Below are 20,619 nucleotides of genomic sequence, written 5' to 3'. Positions count from 1 at the left end.
TAAAGTTTTTAATTGAATTTTTAAAATTCCCATAAGCTAATATGTTTACTAAAAATTGAAAATTTTGGCAGTTACTTTGTTAAACGAATTCACATTGGATTGCTAGACTAGGTACCGAAATAGCTTTAAAAGATCTCAGTCGTATAACTTAATAATTCACTTTGATTTTCACTAACCTTCCTTCTGAGTCTGATTCCATTCTCCCTTAGCTTTCCCCACTATCTAATGTTAAAAGTAAAATTTATATACATCTATACATTTAACAAATACACATACCATGGTCAGACATATTTTCCCAGTAAAAGCTGTTCTGTCCCTTGTCCCTTGCTTTTTCCAGGTTGCAAAAAGCAAGATGCTCTATTTTAAAGTCTAGGGCGGAGACCAGATATAGATCTGTGGTCACTACAACTGGGGAGACAATGAGTGTCTAAGAGTTGCTATCACTCTTGCGGGGAGACTGAGTGAGTAATGGAAAGGGTGGAGGGATGGGAGCTGCTGCCCCAAGTGCTGGCACCCACACCGGAAACCAAATGGCCCTCCTGAATTTTCTTGGCCCATGTTGGTGCATGGAGGTCACTAGACAACAAACTTATTGTCACCCTCTACGTGCTAGGCATGTTTTTAGACACAGAGGATGTAGCAAATAGACAACATTCCCTCCTTGTGGAGAGCTTATGTTCCTTTGTTATAGACAACAAACACAAAAAATAAGTAAATCATATAGCATATTACAAAGTGATAAGGGCTTTGGAAAGAACACTGAGCGAGATAAGGGGTATAGAAGGCCAAAGTGAAGAATATTACAATTTACATGGAGGTGTTCTAAGCAGGTTTCATGGAGAGGATGATATTTAAGCAAGAACCTGAGGGACATGAGGAGTAAGTGTGTGAGACCCTGGTTAGAGGCTGAGCAAAGACTCTAGGTGGGAGTATGTCTATTGTATTCTAAGCCTGGAAGCCAGAGTGGTGGGTGCAGAGTGAGCAAGGGAGAAGGGAGAAGGTGAGGCCCGGGAGGTAAGGAGGAAGGAGCCGGGTCCTCTAGTGCCTTGCAGATTACGGTAAAGACTCTTGATTTTTTAATGTTTTCCCACTCTCTCATCTGACAGATTACAGATTTCGTTTGTTTGGCTATTTTCTTTTGCATCAGTGTTTTTGGGGGAGAGTTTTGTACTTTCTCTTCCGCTCCCTGTATTGTCTGTTCCCTCCAGTATCCTTTTTCTTGTGTGTATGTTTTCATCTCTGTCTTTGATGTCAGAGGCTTTTCTCAAATGGTTGGTGATCCTGGGATATCCACTAAAGACTGAGGTACTAAAACGTTGATTAGAATCTCTTCATGCATGAGTAAATTCACTTTAAGGTGACTCTGGCACAAACTTTCTGCCAATCTTTTTTTCCCTGCAAATATAATTCTGGCTGCCACCCCATTCCTGGAGCCAAGAAGAAGAAAGGTAATGAGGTTTCTAATGACTAACTATACCTTTGACTTAATTTCCCTCCTTTCATTATAGTACCTTATTCCTGCTCTCAGCTAGGCCTGATATCTCAAGTCTAGAAAGGAAAGCTCCAGTCTTCCACCAAGGTTCAAAAGGGAATCTGGGAGTCTGATCCTTTCAAAAACTTTTAACCACTCCCCCTATTTTCCGTCCCACCCTACACTAATGGAAGGTAGTGAAAATAAGGCTTCTTATTTGTTCTATTCTACAAGTAGCCTTCATTTTCGATGCAAAAATCCTGAACAGAATACTAGCAAACTGAATCTACCTTCATATAAAAGGAATTATATACCATAACCAAGTGGGATTTATTGCAGTAGTGCAAAGGTTGCTTTAACATATAAAAATCCATTAATATAAAACATTGTAAGAGAATAAAAAACCACAACCATGTAATCATCTCAACTGACGCATTTGACAATATTCAACACCCCTTCATGATAAAAATACTCAAGCAACTAGCAAAAAAAGCGAACTTCCTCAGGCTGATAAAGGGAATCTATAAAATATACAAAGCAAAAATTGAGAAAACTGAAAGGAGAAAGGCGCAACTCGCAATCATAATTTTAACATGTCTTTCAATAGCTGATAGAACAAGCAGATTACAAAAAGCTAATACAAATATAAGAGAACTGACTCATAAAATTAACTACCTTTACCTTATGAAACAAAATCCATGGATCAATAAAAATATAATGGAAATGAGAATCTAATTTGAACTAAATGATAACAAAGCTACAATGCAGTAAAAGGGATGTGGCTAAAGGAACGCTTAGAGCCTTAAATTTATGTATCGGAAAAGAAGAAAAGTTAACAAGTAAATAATCTAAGCCTCCTCCTTAAGGAGTTAGAAAAACAGAAAAAAAAAAACCTAAAGAAAGCAGAAGGAAATAAAGATGAAAATAGAAATCAATGAAACGAACACATAGAGAAAAGTCAAAACAGCCAAAAGTTCAATATTTGAAAAGGTTAATAAAATTGATAAACCCCTATCAAAACTATTTTAAAAAGAAAGCAAGAAACAAATTGATATCAGAAGTAAAAGAGGGATAGCAATATAATAGATCCTACAGTAAGGAAAAGGGAAAAAAATAAAAGTATTACACAAGAATCTATCATTTACAGGTGACTTTTCTACACTTGAAACTTATAAAAAATCCAGTGACATTTTGTTATTAGAATTAATAATGAAGTTTCTCAGGTTGGTCAGACATAAGTTCAACATACAAAAGTTATATTATTTCTATACATCAGCAAGAAAGGGTTAAAAAACATATAATCCTAAAAAAGGTAGCATTATAACATTATAGATATAAAGTGACAGTTTTTTCAAACAAAGTTATAAAACTTTGTTAAAAGACATTAAAGGAGATCTAAATAAATATAAGATATAGTATGTTCTGGATAGGAAGACTCAAAATCATGAAGTTGATGTCTCTCCCAATTAATTTATAGAATCAACTCAATTTCAATCAGAATCTCAACGAGATCCTTCTTGGAGTCTCATAAGATAATGCTAAAATTTACATAAAAACGCTAAGGGTCATGAACAGTTCTAAAAAAGGACAGGGTGCTGGACCTGCCCTATTAGATTTTAGGACTTTTTAACAAGGCAACTGTAATGAAGCCAGGGTATCAATGTTACAATAATTGAGAAAGAGACCAGTGGAAAAGGATGTTCCCTAATAACAGACACATGCATGCAAGGAAACATCATCTATGATAGAGGTGGCACTGCCAATCAGTATAGACATGATGCACTGTTCAATAAACAATAATGGGACAATTGGTTATCCATATAGAAAAAAATGTAACTTAAGCACTACCTCACATCATACATAAAAACTAATTTTAGATGGATTAAGAATTTTATTGTGAAAATACAACTTTAAACATTTTTAGAAGTATAGGAGATCACATCATGGAAATGATCAATCAATCTATTAAAATATTAAAAATGAGTGTTCAAACGGGCCAAAAATGTGAAAAAACATCAAAAATTGGAAAAAGATATTCATAAAACACAAAACTGACTGAATACTGATATTCCAATTATATAACAAACTTCCAAGGAAATAATAGGAAAAAAGACAACCCAAAGTGGGAAAAATGGGCAAAAAACCTAAAAAGGCTTTGATGTTAGTGAACATACAAAGAATTCTCAAGTTTGACAATAATCAGGGAAATGCAAATGAAAACCATAATGATATACCACTTTATATCTACTGAATTTAAAAAGTCTAAGAATACCAAGTGTTGACAAAGATATGGATGAAAAGGCTACATACTCCTGCATGCTCCTATCAGGTCTGAAAAGTGTCCTTTCGGTGCAGCACTTTGATCAGTAGTGATCGTAGAGACAGAAGTTTTGTTGGATTACTGTGATGGTAATGAATACGACGTACCAACAGACAGTGTGAAAGCTGAGAGAGGGGGTGTAAACTGCTGGGAGGAAGAAAAGATATGAGGGAGGGATGAAGGGAAGATTTTGTTTTTGTTTTGATTTGTTTAGGAGGGAAGAGTCAAACACAATAATAGGTTAAAGAAAAGCTGCTAGAAAAACAGGTTGAAGATTTAGAATAGGAAATTAATGACAAACAGGGTTTTGGAGAATACAGGAAGACAAATAGAATGAAAAGAGTTATGAGGAAATGGAGAGAGAAAATAGAAACTTTGCTTCTAAGAAAGTTAATGGTCAGAGACAATACTGTACAGCATTTTATAGATAAAAAGCATTTCACATGCATTCTCTTACTAAATTCTAATTATATTCAGTGAAGGACAGTACATTATTCCTACTTTAGAGAATTAAACAGAAGCTCAAACATGTTGAAGGAGTGGCTTAAGATCTCATAGCTAGTAAATAAATCCATAAAATGACACTGAACTAGACTTTAAAAAATTAGGCACAGCATATCATAATCACACCTCATATGGAGAGGAATGAGAGTCTATATAGGAGATATTAAAACACATGAACATGGCACTGATAATCACAGTGGCTTAATCATGATAGTAGCTTACCTCATGCTCTGGAGAAAGATGTTCCATGTCAATTCGTAAACATCTGAGACCAGGTAAGAAGTGATTAACCATTAAATCCTCTGAAATGACTTGAGATGAGGTAGTTAAGGAGATTTAAAAAAAAACCAAACTGGTATATCCAACAGAACAACAGAAGAATATAGAAGAAGCAGATCTCTTAAATGCTGCCTATGGCACGCTGATCACTTAGCGCAAACAGGCTTCCGTCAAGCACGATCTGTATTTGTTGAGTTAGTTACTTGTCAAGAGGCAACTGTGTTTATTCCCACAAATCTCTTTATGTCAGTGGCATTGATTATTATAACAGCACATAATTTAATTACATGGTATGTAAACATATGAAATAATAAGGGTGAAAATTAAATCATGAAATTTAATTGGATGTTTAAATGAGTATGAAAAGTAAAAAAATTAATGTTTCCATGACAACTAAGTTGAAAGTTTCAGAAAAAATTGATAAAGGCCAATTGCTTAAAACACTGCTGCTTGGATACATATAGCTGATTCACTTTGTTAAACAGCAGAAACTAACACAACATTGTAAAGCAATTATACTCCAATAAAGATGTTTAAAAAAATTGCTGCTTAATTATGTATATAAGACAATTGTAAATATATACATCTAGAAAAATTCAGTACCCAGTATCAGAAATATTTCTGGATTCTCTTTAAAGAAACTTAAGCTAAAATTCATAGACAATTATATTACAAATGTGTTCACCTAAGAAAGCTGATATTTAATTCTAATCAGCAGACACACAAAAGAAATGCCTCAGTCCTACATCAAAAGATTGGTAAAAGAAATTACATTTATGTGTTTAAGTTAAAAGAAGTTATCTTAGGTATACACCATTTTCCTGATTTCTTACTTTAACTATTCTGTTATACTGACCCACACTGGTCCTCATTGAATTGGGCAAGAGAGCTTTTGCTGTAATAAGTTTAGTACTACTTATATTTCCTAGTCATATGAGTTTTAGTTGATTATATGACATTGAAAGGAGTCAGGAAAGCAGATGCATTTCTCAAACAATTCACCTTGTTTATCCACATCGCTTCTGACACTCTCACCTATTATAGTTGTGAGTCATCTAAAAATATTTCTTATTTAATATTATACCATATTAAAGTGAAAAATGCCAGTAAATGAGTTCCTTTATAAAGATGAGTTAGTCTTTCTGAAAAAAATAATAAATTATATTAAGTAAAAAAATCCATATAACTATTGCCTTAAAAATATAGTTATAAATAAACACTATTTGTAAATAAAACTCCTATAATTGAGTGACTTATAAATAGGCAGTTATAAAAATATAGACATCATTTGGTTGAACCAAATCCCTATAGATGTACAAAGTTCTACAACCTAATGGCTATGTAGTTTTATTTTCTGGGTATAGGAAAAGTATCACCTAGATATATCTGTGAGTGACCTTTGGATTAGAGAAAGGTCTCTGATCTAGAGAAATCTGGGCATGGATTGAAAAACTGAAAATGGCCTTACTTGGAGGTAAGAGGGAAGACACTTTCCTTCTCCTCTCTCTCTACCCACTGTTTGGTCCTTTTCCCCCATGGAACCCCACAATCTTTCTTAGGGGATGGAAACTTAGAGATCATTTAGTCCTAACTGATGTTAGGAGTCACCTCTACCTCATCTGTGAATGGTGGTCATAAAGCCTCTGACTGCTAACAATGACAGGACATTCAGTTTTGTAAGACAGATCATTGCATTTTTAGAGAGCTCAATTTGAAAGTTTTTCTTATAAACACAGTAGGCCTCTCCATGACCTCTGCTTGTTAGTGTTTGCTCTGCACTTTAGTTACACAAGCGTGCCTAACCTTTTTTCTATATAACAACCTTTAAAATAATTCTCAAATTATCTTTTCATCCCTAAACCATCTTTTCCAGGCTAAACATTTCTAAATTCCTTCAGATTTTTCTTAAACATGATTTCTTGACTTAATACCATGCCAAATGTTAAATTACATAGATTTCCTATGTTCCTGTTGAAATACGATGTTGTGCTGAAAGGAATACTCTTGTGTTCTATCAGCTCGTAATTCAATAGAACAGCAGAACAGATATGGACAATGTGATTTTATTAGTGGCCATAACCACCCTGTTGACACAAGTACAAGTTCTGACTCATGGAGAACTAACGCTTTTAGTACATGAACAGGGTCTATTGTTAAGATGGTTCTTCCCCTTACTGTGCTGTTATAAAGACTTTTTACTGTATTTTCTCTAGTAATATTCTGTACATACCTAAATACACAATAATATTCCTTCTATACAGACTTCTATGCTCTTCAGAAACCACTGCTTAGTCCATTTGAAAATTAGGTTAACAGAGCTAAAATTTTTAATCTTTTGACTTTCTCATTTTCCTTGAGGCATATTCCTTTAGAAACTCTGCCATATAAAATTACACACAACTCTTCACTTAAGTTTGTAAACATTTACTTTTGCGAAGTTTAGGGAATAGGTATAAGCGTATCAATGTTTTCTTTCTTTGACATGCCAAACTCTGACATGCCATTATTACTTTCTTGTAAAGGTCCTGTCACTTCTCCATTACTAAAGAGTCCTTTCTTGCTAATTCAGAATTATCACTTCCTCTTTTTGCTTCCTCTATCTTCTCTAAGTTGAAAATGCCAACAAGATAAATCAGGAATGATAGTAAGTTCTGCTTTTAGTGGAATTAAACTTATAGAAGGTATATGGTTAGTTGAGGCAAAACGATCAAAATATGGTATCTCTGCCCACTTTATGATCTATAGTATAAGAAAGTGGCTTATATCAGCCACATGAATAGGCAATTTGTAGCAGAGTCCCAAAATGAAATGCTCTCAACCACGCATCGAACTTCAAGTTTTAACATTTCTAAAAGGACAAGTAGTTCCTTAATAGACAGCTCTGCATTTCTTTCTCTACCATCATTTTTTTTCTGTCAAAATCATAATTCTCTGATTATGTTGTCTAGCACATATTTTTACAGTTATATTCAAGTGTTCAGCCATTCACTCATTTTTCAATCTCTTATTTCCCCCTTTCTTGAAATATTCTGGCTTTTAATGGGAGAGCCTAAAAGCTAGAGTTTATTCTGCCCATCTTTATCTTTACTTCCTTCTTACTTTTATTTTACTAGGCCAAGGATATTAAAGAGAACATTTAACAGGATAGCTAAAGTTCACCGTTCTAGTCACAGTTTTGCTTTTAATTATAAAAAACAGAAGTCACTAATGTCTTTAAGTTTTAGTTTAGTCATTTATAAAATGTAGTGGTTGACATGGGTTAGATGATCTCTGAGCTTTCCTCCAGTTCTACCATCACTGCAAATGATTAACCACGGTGTCCCTGTATTTTTTTTAATGAGTGATATCTCTCCAAGAGATATTCACAGGATCATAAAGACGGTTAAACATTCATTAAAAATGAATGCCAGGACACATACAAGGATTCCTTTTGATTAACAGAAGCCTCAGTTATAACTCATTGCCTGCTTAGTTATATAGCTGATTAACATAGATAAAATTTTAGTCAATGTTTTCAAAACTATGGAACATATAAACACAGAAGACTTAAAGTTATCTTTTAAAATTATGAGATGGCTAGAATAAGGAGCCATCTTATGGGGCAAGTCAACTCAAATTTTTAATCTTCTACTTAACTACTTCTTAGTTAAGTTGAAGAAAAAAATTCTACTTCTCAATCTTTAACAACTGAGGTTCACTGTAAGATTGATTATTAAATATAGATATACATTAATAAAGCAAGGATACAACAACAGGAAAGTGCACTGTAGGCTTCAAAAAGATGGGTAGCAATATCCAGTCTTTTAGAATCCACAATTTGTAAGTTGTTCACCAAGGCTAACTTATGCAAATGTGGTATAACAACTGAAAAAAGAAAAAGAAATTATTAATTTTAATCTAAAACATGCTTATATATTAAAAATAATTTTTCATTTTATTTTATAAAATTTTATTTTAATTCTGGATGATTTCGAAAGCTTACCCACATCCCATACTTGCTTTTTCGTACTAGGGAAGAAAGCATGTTTTTCAGAATAAAGAGTGATCTAGAATTTGGGAGAAATAGATTATAGCATGCCATTATAACCTAATTATGAGGATGTATACAGGTCATTTGGCTTCACTGCAATTCAGTTTCCCAATTTGAAAAATGAAAGCCCAATAAACAAATGTAAACAACCTACCTCTTGTGTTATTATCATCTTTATAAATAAGTTTATATAAATCTTGTATTACTGTTGTTATTAAAAAGATAAATACAGTATACTGATTCTTTTTCAATATCAAATTATTTCACTACTTCACGAAACTATTATTAGCTTTAGTTTCTCAAATTCTTAGCAAAGACCAGTGTCAAATAGCACTGGTGGTTGAGTTTTCAAGTCACCTAATGGGCTTAATATCTTATATCTCAATGAATAGTGTAAAATTTCAAAAATACAGACAACACATTGCTAAAATAAAAGTGGTGGCCCAAGAAACAGTAACCATTTCAGTAGCACTGAGCACTCCTACTGCCTAAGATTGTGTTCTCTAAATACCATTTCCCACTAAAACCAGGGTCCCTTGCAGAAATGGCTCCAGGGTAAGTGATTATCAAATTGTTGATCACATGGTCCCATTCTAGTCCCTGCTTAGTTGGGGGACCCAAAACATGGTTCATAAGCACATACTTCTGACCAACTGTAGTGACTTCGTTCATGTTTACCTTGAGTTTGTATATGTTAAAGCCACAATCTCCTTCTAGAAAAATCTCTTGCTTCCTCAATAAACCAGTACTATAATTACAACTTTTATGCACCTTAGTAAATGGTAAAAAACCCCACACAAACTTAGGACAACAATGGCCATTTTTAGGGGACTTTTTGACTTATCAAAATTAATAACAACATACTTCAGAGGTGCTCTAGAAAAAATAAGAAGACAAAAAAACTCCAAATATTAATTGAATTCCCAATGAACTCACTGAAACTCTGATTCATTAACTGGCATGCTGAGGCCTCAACAAAATGGTGGCTCTGAGACAGTCTCTCAAAGATTCTCTATTTCATTTCTGCCCAAACATTTTGAAACTGACCTTCCTTGCACTACTTTATCTATAAACACGTGGCCTCTATTCATTCCGCTCATTCCCTGATTTCCTATACAAGCAATCCTTTCCTCAGTGTTTTCCTCAGAAACTCAACAACCACACTACATAAGATCCCTGTAAAACTGCTTAACTAGAAAACAAACCTATACAAGTTACTTTAAACTCTAGTCTACAGACAGTTAAAGGCTACAATTAAGGATCTTGCTAAATCTCAGAAGATAGAAGTTTACTAAAGAATTCAACGTTTCATTATATATGTATTGTCCTGGGCTACCGCATCTGTACCAATTAATTCATTTAACTGTTAACCCCTCAGATGGAGATAAATGGTTAAAAGATTTAATAACCTAGATGTGAGTAATTCTACAACTGACCTTCGGTGGGCAAGGAAAATAGGAAATACACAACATAAGGGCACTTCTGAAGCCTTTCACTTAAGGGCAGATTGGACAAAGATTCAAAACTGTGAACAAAATAAAGATAAATCAATAGGAAACTTTATAAAAATAGATTTTTGTAAACTTTCAAAGAATATTCTGGGGTAGATCCAATCGTGAAAGTGAAGGAAATCTTGTCCTCTCTTTTTGTAAATGGGCTTAGATCTAAAATAAGGAACTTTGAAAAAAAATGATCTGGAAATGTAAAACTTCCATGTTAGAAAATCTCCAAGGTATGACTGAACATTTTCAGAGAGCCTTATAAAGTTAAAAAAGTAGAAAACAAACAAACAAAACTGTATCATGTTCTGAATAAAACAAATGGCCCCTGAGATAAAACCAGGACCAAAAGGTCCTATAATAACTAAGAGTTGGGAGAGAAAAAGGGCCACTGGAAGAACCAATGTCTTCTATTCTCTAAGAAATAGAGGGAAAAATATCCAAAAATGCCACTCCAAGGAAGACATTACCACCCAGCAATTCTTCGTTCTTTCTCTAAACTCCTAACAGGAACTGTCTATAAATACAGATGGATAACAATATAGCATCCTTGTCAATACGGGTTCTACTTCAACTACCATTAATCTTATTAATATAGGACATTAAATTCCTCAGGGTAAAGTTTTAAAGCAAAAGAGAAGCCAGCTGACTGAGTAGTAAATACAGAAGAAAAAAAATTTTTTTGTCTTAAAAAAAAAAAAAGTCTCGTTGTGCCAGAATATGAAGGAAGATTGTATAAGACATACTGTGGGTATACAGTAATTTGAAGGCTTCAGGGATAATGGTTTACTACACCTATTCAAGCAGTGGAAACTGCTATTCTCAATTTTTTCTCAAGCCATCTTTAATTGTTATTTTGGGACCATTATGAAAAGAATATTTCTCTTTTCTATGTGATGCATAAATCTTTCTTTTGAGTGTACACAAAAAGGTTAGATCATATTCTAGACAGTTACTAACTCAACAACATGGCACCCACCAAAGACCCATTGCCTATTCAGCCTATTCCTTGATCCAACAGCCAAGACTTATTCTCCTTGTTTCAGAGCAATTACAGACAGCCTCAAAAAAGTTAGTCAAAGCACCTGTAGAGGGTCACCTGTAAATCTAACGTTACTATGATGAGGAACTATCCCTAATGCTAATTAAAATACTAAACCTTTTTCTGTTAACTGATTGTGAAATACTGTTATTTTCTCCTCATGCTACCAACACTATTACCTATTGAAAAATAACCTTGTGGTTGTTTCTGTAGCTCAACATGTGTTCATGCCCTCAACAGACCTTTTGGACACTGCAGTCCAAATCCTGACAATATCTTTGTTGTTCATCTTAAAAATACCAGGTTAGATATGCAATAACTAGTCTATGGGAGAATCCAATTTTGTATGGAAACCAAACTGACGTAAGAAGCCAAACTCGCGGACTTTCCAAGAGCACGTCAAATTGCTAAAAATAAAAGGACTAAGGTATAACAGTGATAACTGTCATGCTTTTGGAGTAATAATTACTGGATGCTTTGATGCCACCCAAAGAAATTGTTGTCATAAAGTAAAAAGTGATACTATAGAAACTGGAGAAAACGCTTTAGCAGATCATCATGCAGATTATTTAGCAGATCAACAAGCCATGATTTAAAACAAAATAGTGGAATGGCATGCTAAGTGGAAGAAATGTATCTTTCATAAGAACATGTCTAGAAACACATAAAAATTTCCTTAGAAATAAGAATTAAATAATAAGCTCTAAATATAATGAGCACAGTATTTTGAAATTAAGTTAGTAAGAATTGTTTTAAAAATAACTTGAAATTATTTATGAGTTACTTTTCATATGTCTACAGCAATCACTATATAGTATAAGAAGCCATTTAATAGCAGTTAATAGCAATACCGATCAATCCACAATAACAAACTTGTTTCACTTTCAGCTTTCTGTATATGAAAGATAAGGTGTAGAAAGGTGTCATGTAACACATGACAAATCCTCAGTGAAGCTTATGGTCTTGCTCTTACAATTCAGGAAAAATGGTAAAAAAAAATGCAACTTACACTCATCTCGGAACCTTGGTTCTGCATTGGGCCCAACTCTACCAAATGTTTTTATGATTTCTGTATGCAAAGAATACTGGTCTTGATATTGAGGATCTTCCAGGAAAGAAGCCAACTGCATTTTCACTCTTTCCAGCAACTTAAAATTGAATATTATACAGTCAAATTGAGAGAAGGAAACACACTAAACATGGCTTGCATCACTGGATTCAAATGACTTATATCAACGTAATAGTAGAAATTTGGAATTAAATAAGTACTTATTTAGTCTTTTGGCTCAGAAAAGATCTTAAATTTTTGTTTATGCTTGTTAATTCATTTTTTGTTTTTTAAAAACACAAATATTCCCTGACAAACTGTAGAAAAGACCCCACAATATTTAGGGATAAAGGTAGAGTTTTGATGATTTTGTATCTAAATTATAATTCTTAAAACAAATCAGAGTGTAAGTTACCCACTTATTCACCTTCTGAAAGCAATGAGTCATTAATGACTTACATCTTACTCATATTTCCCTAAAAGACATTTTTATTTTGGGATTTAAGAACATGTTGAAATTCTGCCAAGACTGCAAGCTTTGCAGAACAATGTGTTTTTTTATTTTGCTCCACCGGGGAAATATATAAGTGAAAAAACGGAAAACATTTTTTCCCACAACTAACACGGTTGTTTAATTTTTGTTATAAAAAAAATCTATATGACAAAAAAATTTTGCAGAACAGTTTAATATATATATATATATATATATATATATATAGAATTTTTTTTTTTGGTTAAATGTCTATGAGATGGAAAACCTTGTTTTCCATTTAAGTGGCTAAGTGATATGCCCACAAATAATTTACTTTCTAATGTATAGGGTTTTTCATTGTGTAAGGACATGTCCAATTTGATAATAAAGAATAAAGTTCTGATAACTAATTTTGAGAAGTGTCTTATAGTTAATGTTGCAGATAGAACCTAACAAACTGAAAATTAAATCACAAGTTTCTGAATCAAAATACATACTTAGGGAGGAAGACTTTGGTAATCTCCTGAAGCAGGTGTGACAGAGGGTTGTCACAGTGACGTGTGCTACAAAAGGATGATACCAGTCTACGACATGACTTGCAGCTTGATTATCAATGACAGTTACAAGAACACAGCTACCCTCTAGCCTCCGTTTGTGAAACTGAGAAAACCTGTCTTCAAATCTGTACAAACTGGCCATTGGGAATTTATGTAGACTATCCAGAAGTCTACTGGATAACAGAAGCCTTTGGAGCTAAATCTGCTTTGAAGGATTATTCAAAACTGCAATATCCAGATAGACTTAAAATAGAACATCCGAGAGTTGGCTTATACTTAATTTTCTAGTTGAGAAGAAAGACTAGAGATTGCCTTAGCATATGAAAATATACTTTTGGTAGGCTATCATATTTTCAAATACTGAGATCCTCTTCTGGCCCATAAGTAACTAAGAAATAAAATGAAGGGTATGATGCTACTGGGTACATGTATAGTAATGTGTTATCATCACCTCAACAGTACATAGATTAAATAAATTCCAGTCTTTTCCTACCTCTCTTTGAATAACTGTTTCCATAATAGTGCCAAAGGCTGGAATTGTGGCAATCCTGACAGAGCTGTTAAAATTAAAGAAGAAAGAAACTGAAACTTTCTTTGAGATGAAAAACTGATTATTATTCAAATATATATCAAAGTAAGTACAAGGTAAATATACTGTATTAGTCTCTAGCAATGACAAATTAAATTTTAAAAAAAGCAGACCAAGAAGAATGCTCAAAAAGACAGACAGGATAACTTAAGGTCGCAGTCTGTGAAACTCACAATTCAGGATCACTGGACAAGGTAACAAGGGCCGGAGCAACCCGCTTGTCAACTAACGCTTCACTCATGCCTCGAAGAGTCAGCTGTAAACCAGTCAACATGCAATAAAAAATGGTTTGGTAAACTGGAATGAGAACTGGGTTAGCTGTGACTGAGGATGGGCAGGCAGACTCATTGGCCTTTCTTGGTTTAGTCACCCACACGAGACATTAAAATGTTAAGCCTCTGGTTCATGCCACTATACTTACTGGTAACAACATGTTAGTGAGATTAGCAGAGCATCCCTTCTTGGCTTGGAAGAAATAGTCCATCAGCATGTTTTAAGTTTTGGAAGCGTTTATTGAGGATTAATAAATACTACTAATATATTCTTTTCAATATATGGCCTTGTCATTAGGCTTACTGTGAAGATTGACTTAAAAAAATACATGAATAGTAGTATAATAAAGTTTAAAATCAAGTAAGCATAATCCAATATTATTATTTTAAAGAGCTAAATCTAGTCTTCAGTGAATTTAAAAGCTGATGGTTATTTCTTGACAGGCGCATTTTGAAAGGGATGCTGAATGTAAAAGGCAGGAACGACACTTACATTTCAGGGTCACTGGAGAGAGTTATGAGAGCAGGAACAACCCTCTGAGCTACAAGAGTTTCATTCACCCCCTTCACCAACAGCTGATTGGTCAGCGCAGGGGGTATTCACAGGTGATGCATGGAAAGAGCAAACACAATGCCACAGGAAGAAGAAAGGTACAACCAAGAGAAAGAGAGAAAACACAAAAGCAAAACCAAAATTAGAAGCTAAGCAAATATTGCTACTAGAGTGCTTTATAAAGGCAGAGAATGCTTAAGAGAAAAGTAAAGGTTACACAGCCTAGCAGTCCCTGAAAACAGTTTGTTACCAATTCAATGGCAGTTTGTACTTTTGGTCAAATAGTCTATGCAATTTCCATGTTCAATTTAAAAGAAAGCTTTACCTTTTTTTTTTTTTTTAAAGAAATTAAAAAGAAGACATACTGGGTTCTATGGTTAAATTCTTTAAATAAATCTGATATAATTTTGTTATGACCAACAAGGTACAAACTGGACTGTTTTTAAACCAAACTCAAATGGCTAGCAGCCACCACTAAACTGCTTCTGATTGTTCTAATGCAAGTAAATTTAAAAATCACATACAAAAATTCCCAATCTTTTACATCACGTAGCTTTATTTCTTGAGGTACAGAGATATAATGCAGCCTAGTGGAAAGTACTTATTTCATGTGGGAATCAGACCTGGGTTCAGATTCTAGCTCTCCACTTATTGGTCATGTGGCCTTAGATATATTACATAATCCCTTGAAACTCAGTTTTCTCATCTGAAAATGGTGACACTATCATCTACCTTAAAGGATCATTGTGCTACTAACTACAAATAATATACTTAAATATTGTGTCTGACAAAGACTAGGCATTCAAGAAATGCAAGTTGAATTATTATGACTACTCAAAGGACATAAGATTTGTGATATATTTGGAAAAAGAAATTATCAATTAAAAAATGTTTTTGTCTCGTCCAAGTAGTTAGTTAATGTTTAAAAATAGTTCTTTGTTTTGCATTTCTCTAAAAGCTCAAATAAAAAAAATACAATGAGGGCTTCCCTGGTGACGCAGTGGTTGAGAGTCCGCCTGCAGATGCAGGGGACACGGGTTCGTGCCCTGGTATGGGAGGGTCCCGCATGCCGCGGAGCGGCTGGGCCCCTGAGCCATGGCCGCTGAGCCTGCGCGTCCGGAGCCTGTGCTCCGCGACGGGAGAGGCCACAACAGTGAGAGGCCCGCGTACCGCAAAAAAAAAAAAAAAAAAAAAAAAATACAATGAGCACAATTAGACCTATTTCTGTAATCTAATCATAAAAACAATTCATTTGCAACCAACCCTAAATCGCAGAACAAGAGGACAATATTGAGCTGTACGTGTTGTTTTTATAAAAATCACGGAATTTTATGAGTTCAACAGAAAAGGGTAACATCCTAATCCTACATTCTCTATTTCAGAATGTAAACACAAATTAATCCTAAATGCTAATCAATCTCTTCACCTTGTAACGGAACTAGTCCTCATGGAAGATGGAAGATGCTGTGGAATTTTTAGTAACAAAAACGCAACACTGTGTTGGGTTAACTATTCCTCCTACATAGCACATCAGAGAGCAGAGCTCCATTTTTCAGAGATTTTTAATTTTACAATTATCTGTTACCATTTAACAACTGATACACTTTAGAATCTACTTCAGTATTCTGAAATAATTTTTATTTCAACAGAACCATGGATAATTTAGGCAGGAATAAAATGACAAAAGAACTTCTGTTACTACCTTAAACATTACAGATGTCAGGTAGAAAGAAATAGGGGGAAGAAGTTCAAATACATTAAATACAACTTTCTTCTCTGTATCATTTTATAAATAAGGTAGCTTAGATTCGAATTAGTAAAGTGTATCTTGAAATGTCTATCTTGTGCCAGCCAAAAAGCATTAAAAAAAAAAAAAAAGGGATAATCCAGGGGGCAAGTTAATTTTTCATTGCACTGGAGTTTTTAGGTTTAATTTAATAAGCTGGAAAATCAGAAAGCAAAATTTAAGAGCTATTAATTATTACACATTTTAGACACACTTTATCATTTGATTTTTAAACATGATGAGGTAAGTATTATTATTATTAATGTTTTAACAGATGAAGAAACTGAGCCTGAGAGAAGTTAAATAACTTGCCCAGGGTTTTAGAGCCCAAAAGAGGTAGAGCAAGAAAATGGACTCAGTCCCATTTGCCTTAAAAGCCCACGCCTTCTTTGAGTTGTGGTCTTAATGTTACCTGATTTATCTCCTTATGATTGATGTAAGAAATCATTATATGAAGTTCTTTTCTGCATCGTTTGGGAAATCCATTATGTCACACTGGAAGTCACATAATAAAGTCTCTTTTATAAATCAATTTCAATAATAATTTGTTACATCAAGAATATACTGTCTCTTATTTAACAATGAGAATAATATGACTGATTGGATTTCCCCTTTTTGCCCTGCTGTCTGAAAACTCAGAGCTAAATTTAGTGTTCAATTTCACTAAGTATCTCATATTATGTTTCTGGCATATCCATTTATTGCTTTATTCTCAGTAGTTTCTGGTCTCACGTTAAAAAAATTAAAAATTTTAAGTGACCTGTTTTTTATGTTTTTATTTCAAATTAATTCATTTTGGGGGTGGGGGAAGCAGGCATAACTGTAAATTATAAAGTATTAGTATCAAAAGAAATCTTATGAAATAATTATTCTTTTAATACAATCTTATTCAAAATAAGCCTCACTGACAAAAAAGTAACTTTAATTTTTCCTACTAATGACTTTTACCGACATGCTCAGTAAAATTTTTTTTATCATAAATGAACTTGAAAAATCATTAAAATAAGTCTCTCAGATTAGACTCAGAAACTCATAATCAACCTGAGAGAACACTGAAAACTGCTTAAGCATAGGTATAGTTTCCAACAAGCACTGACAGCAGACATAGAAACCAAAACCAGACAAAAACCACATGTAAGAAATAAGGCAGAAAAAACCCCACAGAAACAAGTAAAAAGGGAGGATGCTTCATTTTCTTTATTTTCATTTATATTTATATATTTATATATTTATATTGTATGCTTCACCAATATATACATACATTTTAGAAATAAATGGTTTAAGAGAAAGAAATAGCTGTTATGGTCTTAGAAAATCCTATTAAGTGAGTACATTAAAGAAATAGGATACTTTTTTCTTTTGGTGGGGGAAAGGAGGCTAAAGAAAAACCTTTTTCTTTCATGGTAATAATTATTTTTCAGCATATTGAATAATCAAAAATTATTTATACCCAGAAGGCACTTATGCTAGACATCTAACTGAATTTTTAATTTGGAATTTATCTTGACAAAGAACATGTGATTAGTTTTTTTTGATCAAATATGTATAATTGTGGGAATAACATGTTCAGAGGATTTTCAACCTCCTCATAAGGATGGAATTTTCTTTAGATTCCACAAATCTATTTTATATATTTAAGAGTTTTAGAAGGTATATATTTCGAATCTGTCAGTGCTCTATCCTTTAGATTGCAATTTATCTTAAATTATGTAAAAATTCTGAAATTCAGGAAAAATTGAATTGTCTAATTCTTATGAAAATAAGTGCTTTAAGATATTTTAAGAATCACATGTGTATTAAGGACAATTTTAGTTTGGATAAGTATACTTTTCCTAAACTATTATGTTATTTTGTGAAGTAACAGCAATTAAAAAAAATAGTAATCATAATGATAGTTAACATTTATTAAGCTCTTATTATTATGTGCCAGATACTGTTTTAAGACCTTAGAAGTATTAATTCATTTAATATTAACAAAAATCCTTTGAGATGGATACTTATTATTATCATCTTCACTTACATTATAGATGAGAAAGCTAAGGCACAGAGAAGTTTGAAACTGGCATTAAGTGGCAGAGACAAGACACTGAACCCAGCCAGTATGGCTCTAAGAGAAGACTCAAGAACAGTAAATAACACTCTAAACCATTTTTAGTGCTCAAATTCAAGTTCTAGAAACATATATATATGTACACTAGACTAACATAATTTCCTCTATGATGGATAAAAAGATAGGTATTCCAATTTTCATACTAAACTTGGGTAGGTGGCAATTTAAGAAAATCTAGTTAAATTATATGAAGTCTCTTCTGTCTTATAAGTCTATGGGCAGTTAATGTATAGAGATGTTGTTATTCCAGATATGAAAGGTGAGGGAATAATGAAGTAGGAATAATCAGTAAAATAAATATTTCCATAATTTCAAGTATTGAATCCAACTATATTTTACTCATGAATCCAACTATATTTTATAACTTTAAAGATATCTTATATTGTTTTACTTTATTTTAATAGCTGTGTGCCTCAGTAAATAGAAAGTATAGCCAGGAAGATTTACATAGGATGGAAATTAAAATAAGATTTAAAAGAAATTCTGAGAAATGGAAATGATAATACAATAACATTCAAGGAACCAATAAGGCTAGGAAATAATCTGAAATGTACCAAAGCTAAATTTCTGCCCCATCACACAGTACACAACTAGATACTCTTCAGTGCATAAAATACACATCAATATACCATAGTATGAAAAGCCTCTCTGCCTTTTTAAGAAATATTCCCTCTCCCTCTTCCAAAGAAAATCATTATGATCTGAACCAACAGAAGCGTTTGTTTACATACCTCAAACATTCTAGCAGCAGTACATCTCACAAGTGCTGAAGTATGGACAACACCATACCACAAAACAGTTAACAATAACTCATGGTAGGCTGGATTTGCACTGAAAGAAAAAAAACCAATGCTAAAAGTGAGAGCCACATAGTTCTGGTTTAAAACATAAAAAGGTATATTCTTTCATTAAAGTCTATTTTGCCTTACTGGTGCATTGAAAAATACTACATTTATGAGGAATATTAATGATAAAAATATTGGCAAAACATATAGAATTACTTTGTATGGTTTAATAGGTTACATCTAAGATTCTTTAAAAAAGGAAGTCACCTTATAAAACTACAAACTTTTAGCATAGTCAGGAGCTATACTTTTAGTTTCTCTAAGTATTTGCAATTATGATAGATATTTCAACTCTTTAACAGCATAAAAGTTAAAATTATAAAAAAATAAAGTAAAATAAAATTTATTACTTATGAGAAAAAAACACTGGATTAAGAGCCAGATGGGTAAGTTATAACCTCTGTGGGTTTTAATTTCTGCATCTATAAAAATCTGGGACAATACTGTCCTATTTACATCATATGGTTGTTTGTAGGATCAATAAAGATAACTCAAATCACCTATATGGAAGGGTAAGTTGGCTGTGAAGCCTATCCAAATGTGGGACCGTATTATTAATAAACACATAAGTAAAGAATGAGATAAAACTACTTAAGCAGCTAGATGATGTGCTTATGAGGGACTAGGCAAATCAAATGGAATGGAAAAAAGAGCCTAAGGAGCTGGCTTTCACTTGGGGCTCCTTTTCCAGTTTTGGGATACTGAATTTTCTTCAAATCTGTACTTGACTTTATTTCTCCAACTGCTTCAAAGAAGATATGTCTGTATCCTTTCCCCCATTCTTTTATTATAATGCATTGATTACAAAATATTAAGAATGTACAAATAGGAAAAACAAAAAACAAACAAAAAATCTTAAGTCTCAAAACCAAGAGATTTGGTGTGTATGCCAATCTTTTTAGACTAAAAGTATGTACTCTATAAATCCAATTTTAAAACTTTATATAGCTTTTAAAAAACTATAAGCTATTATTTTTACCCCAGTTCCACAAAAGAAGCTTTCAGGCTATCAAGAGGAGCATGAGATAATGAAAGCAAGGTCATTACATCTTCTAAGAATCCAATTAACAGCTTTCGGTCTTCTTCCTACAGAGGAAAAAGACTGATAATGAATTTCCACGCAATCAAGTAGAACTAAAACCATAATTTCCTAACTATAATTAGAAAATTTTACCAAATAAGGGGAAAATATCCTAATTTGGGAGCATTTTAATTAAAGATATTTATTAAGCATATTTATGA

General features: G+C 33.1%; 1 protein-coding gene across 1 annotated transcript in view; it reads right to left on the bottom strand.

The window, feature by feature from the left end:
* Positions 1 to 20,619, bottom strand: part of RELCH (RAB11 binding and LisH domain, coiled-coil and HEAT repeat containing) — a 123,764-nt gene that overhangs the window by 10,532 nt on the left and 92,613 nt on the right. Inside the window, exons 21-27 of the mRNA XM_060119141.1 lie at positions 20,357 to 20,463; positions 19,264 to 19,363; positions 14,577 to 14,659; positions 13,716 to 13,779; positions 12,155 to 12,293; positions 8,322 to 8,438; positions 4,518 to 4,606 (exon numbers count right to left, since the gene is read on the bottom strand). Of these exons, the coding sequence (XP_059975124.1) occupies positions 4,518 to 4,606; positions 8,322 to 8,438; positions 12,155 to 12,293; positions 13,716 to 13,779; positions 14,577 to 14,659; positions 19,264 to 19,363; positions 20,357 to 20,463 (699 nt within the window). The remainder of the gene's footprint in view (positions 1 to 4,517; positions 4,607 to 8,321; positions 8,439 to 12,154; positions 12,294 to 13,715; positions 13,780 to 14,576; positions 14,660 to 19,263; positions 19,364 to 20,356; positions 20,464 to 20,619) is intronic.

This window comes from Mesoplodon densirostris, chromosome 15 (assembly GCF_025265405.1).
Source record: "Mesoplodon densirostris isolate mMesDen1 chromosome 15, mMesDen1 primary haplotype, whole genome shotgun sequence".
Lineage (NCBI taxonomy): Eukaryota > Metazoa > Chordata > Mammalia > Artiodactyla > Ziphiidae > Mesoplodon > Mesoplodon densirostris.
Note: the sequence above shows the minus strand (reverse complement) of the source record. Positions and strands in the feature narration are given on the sequence as shown.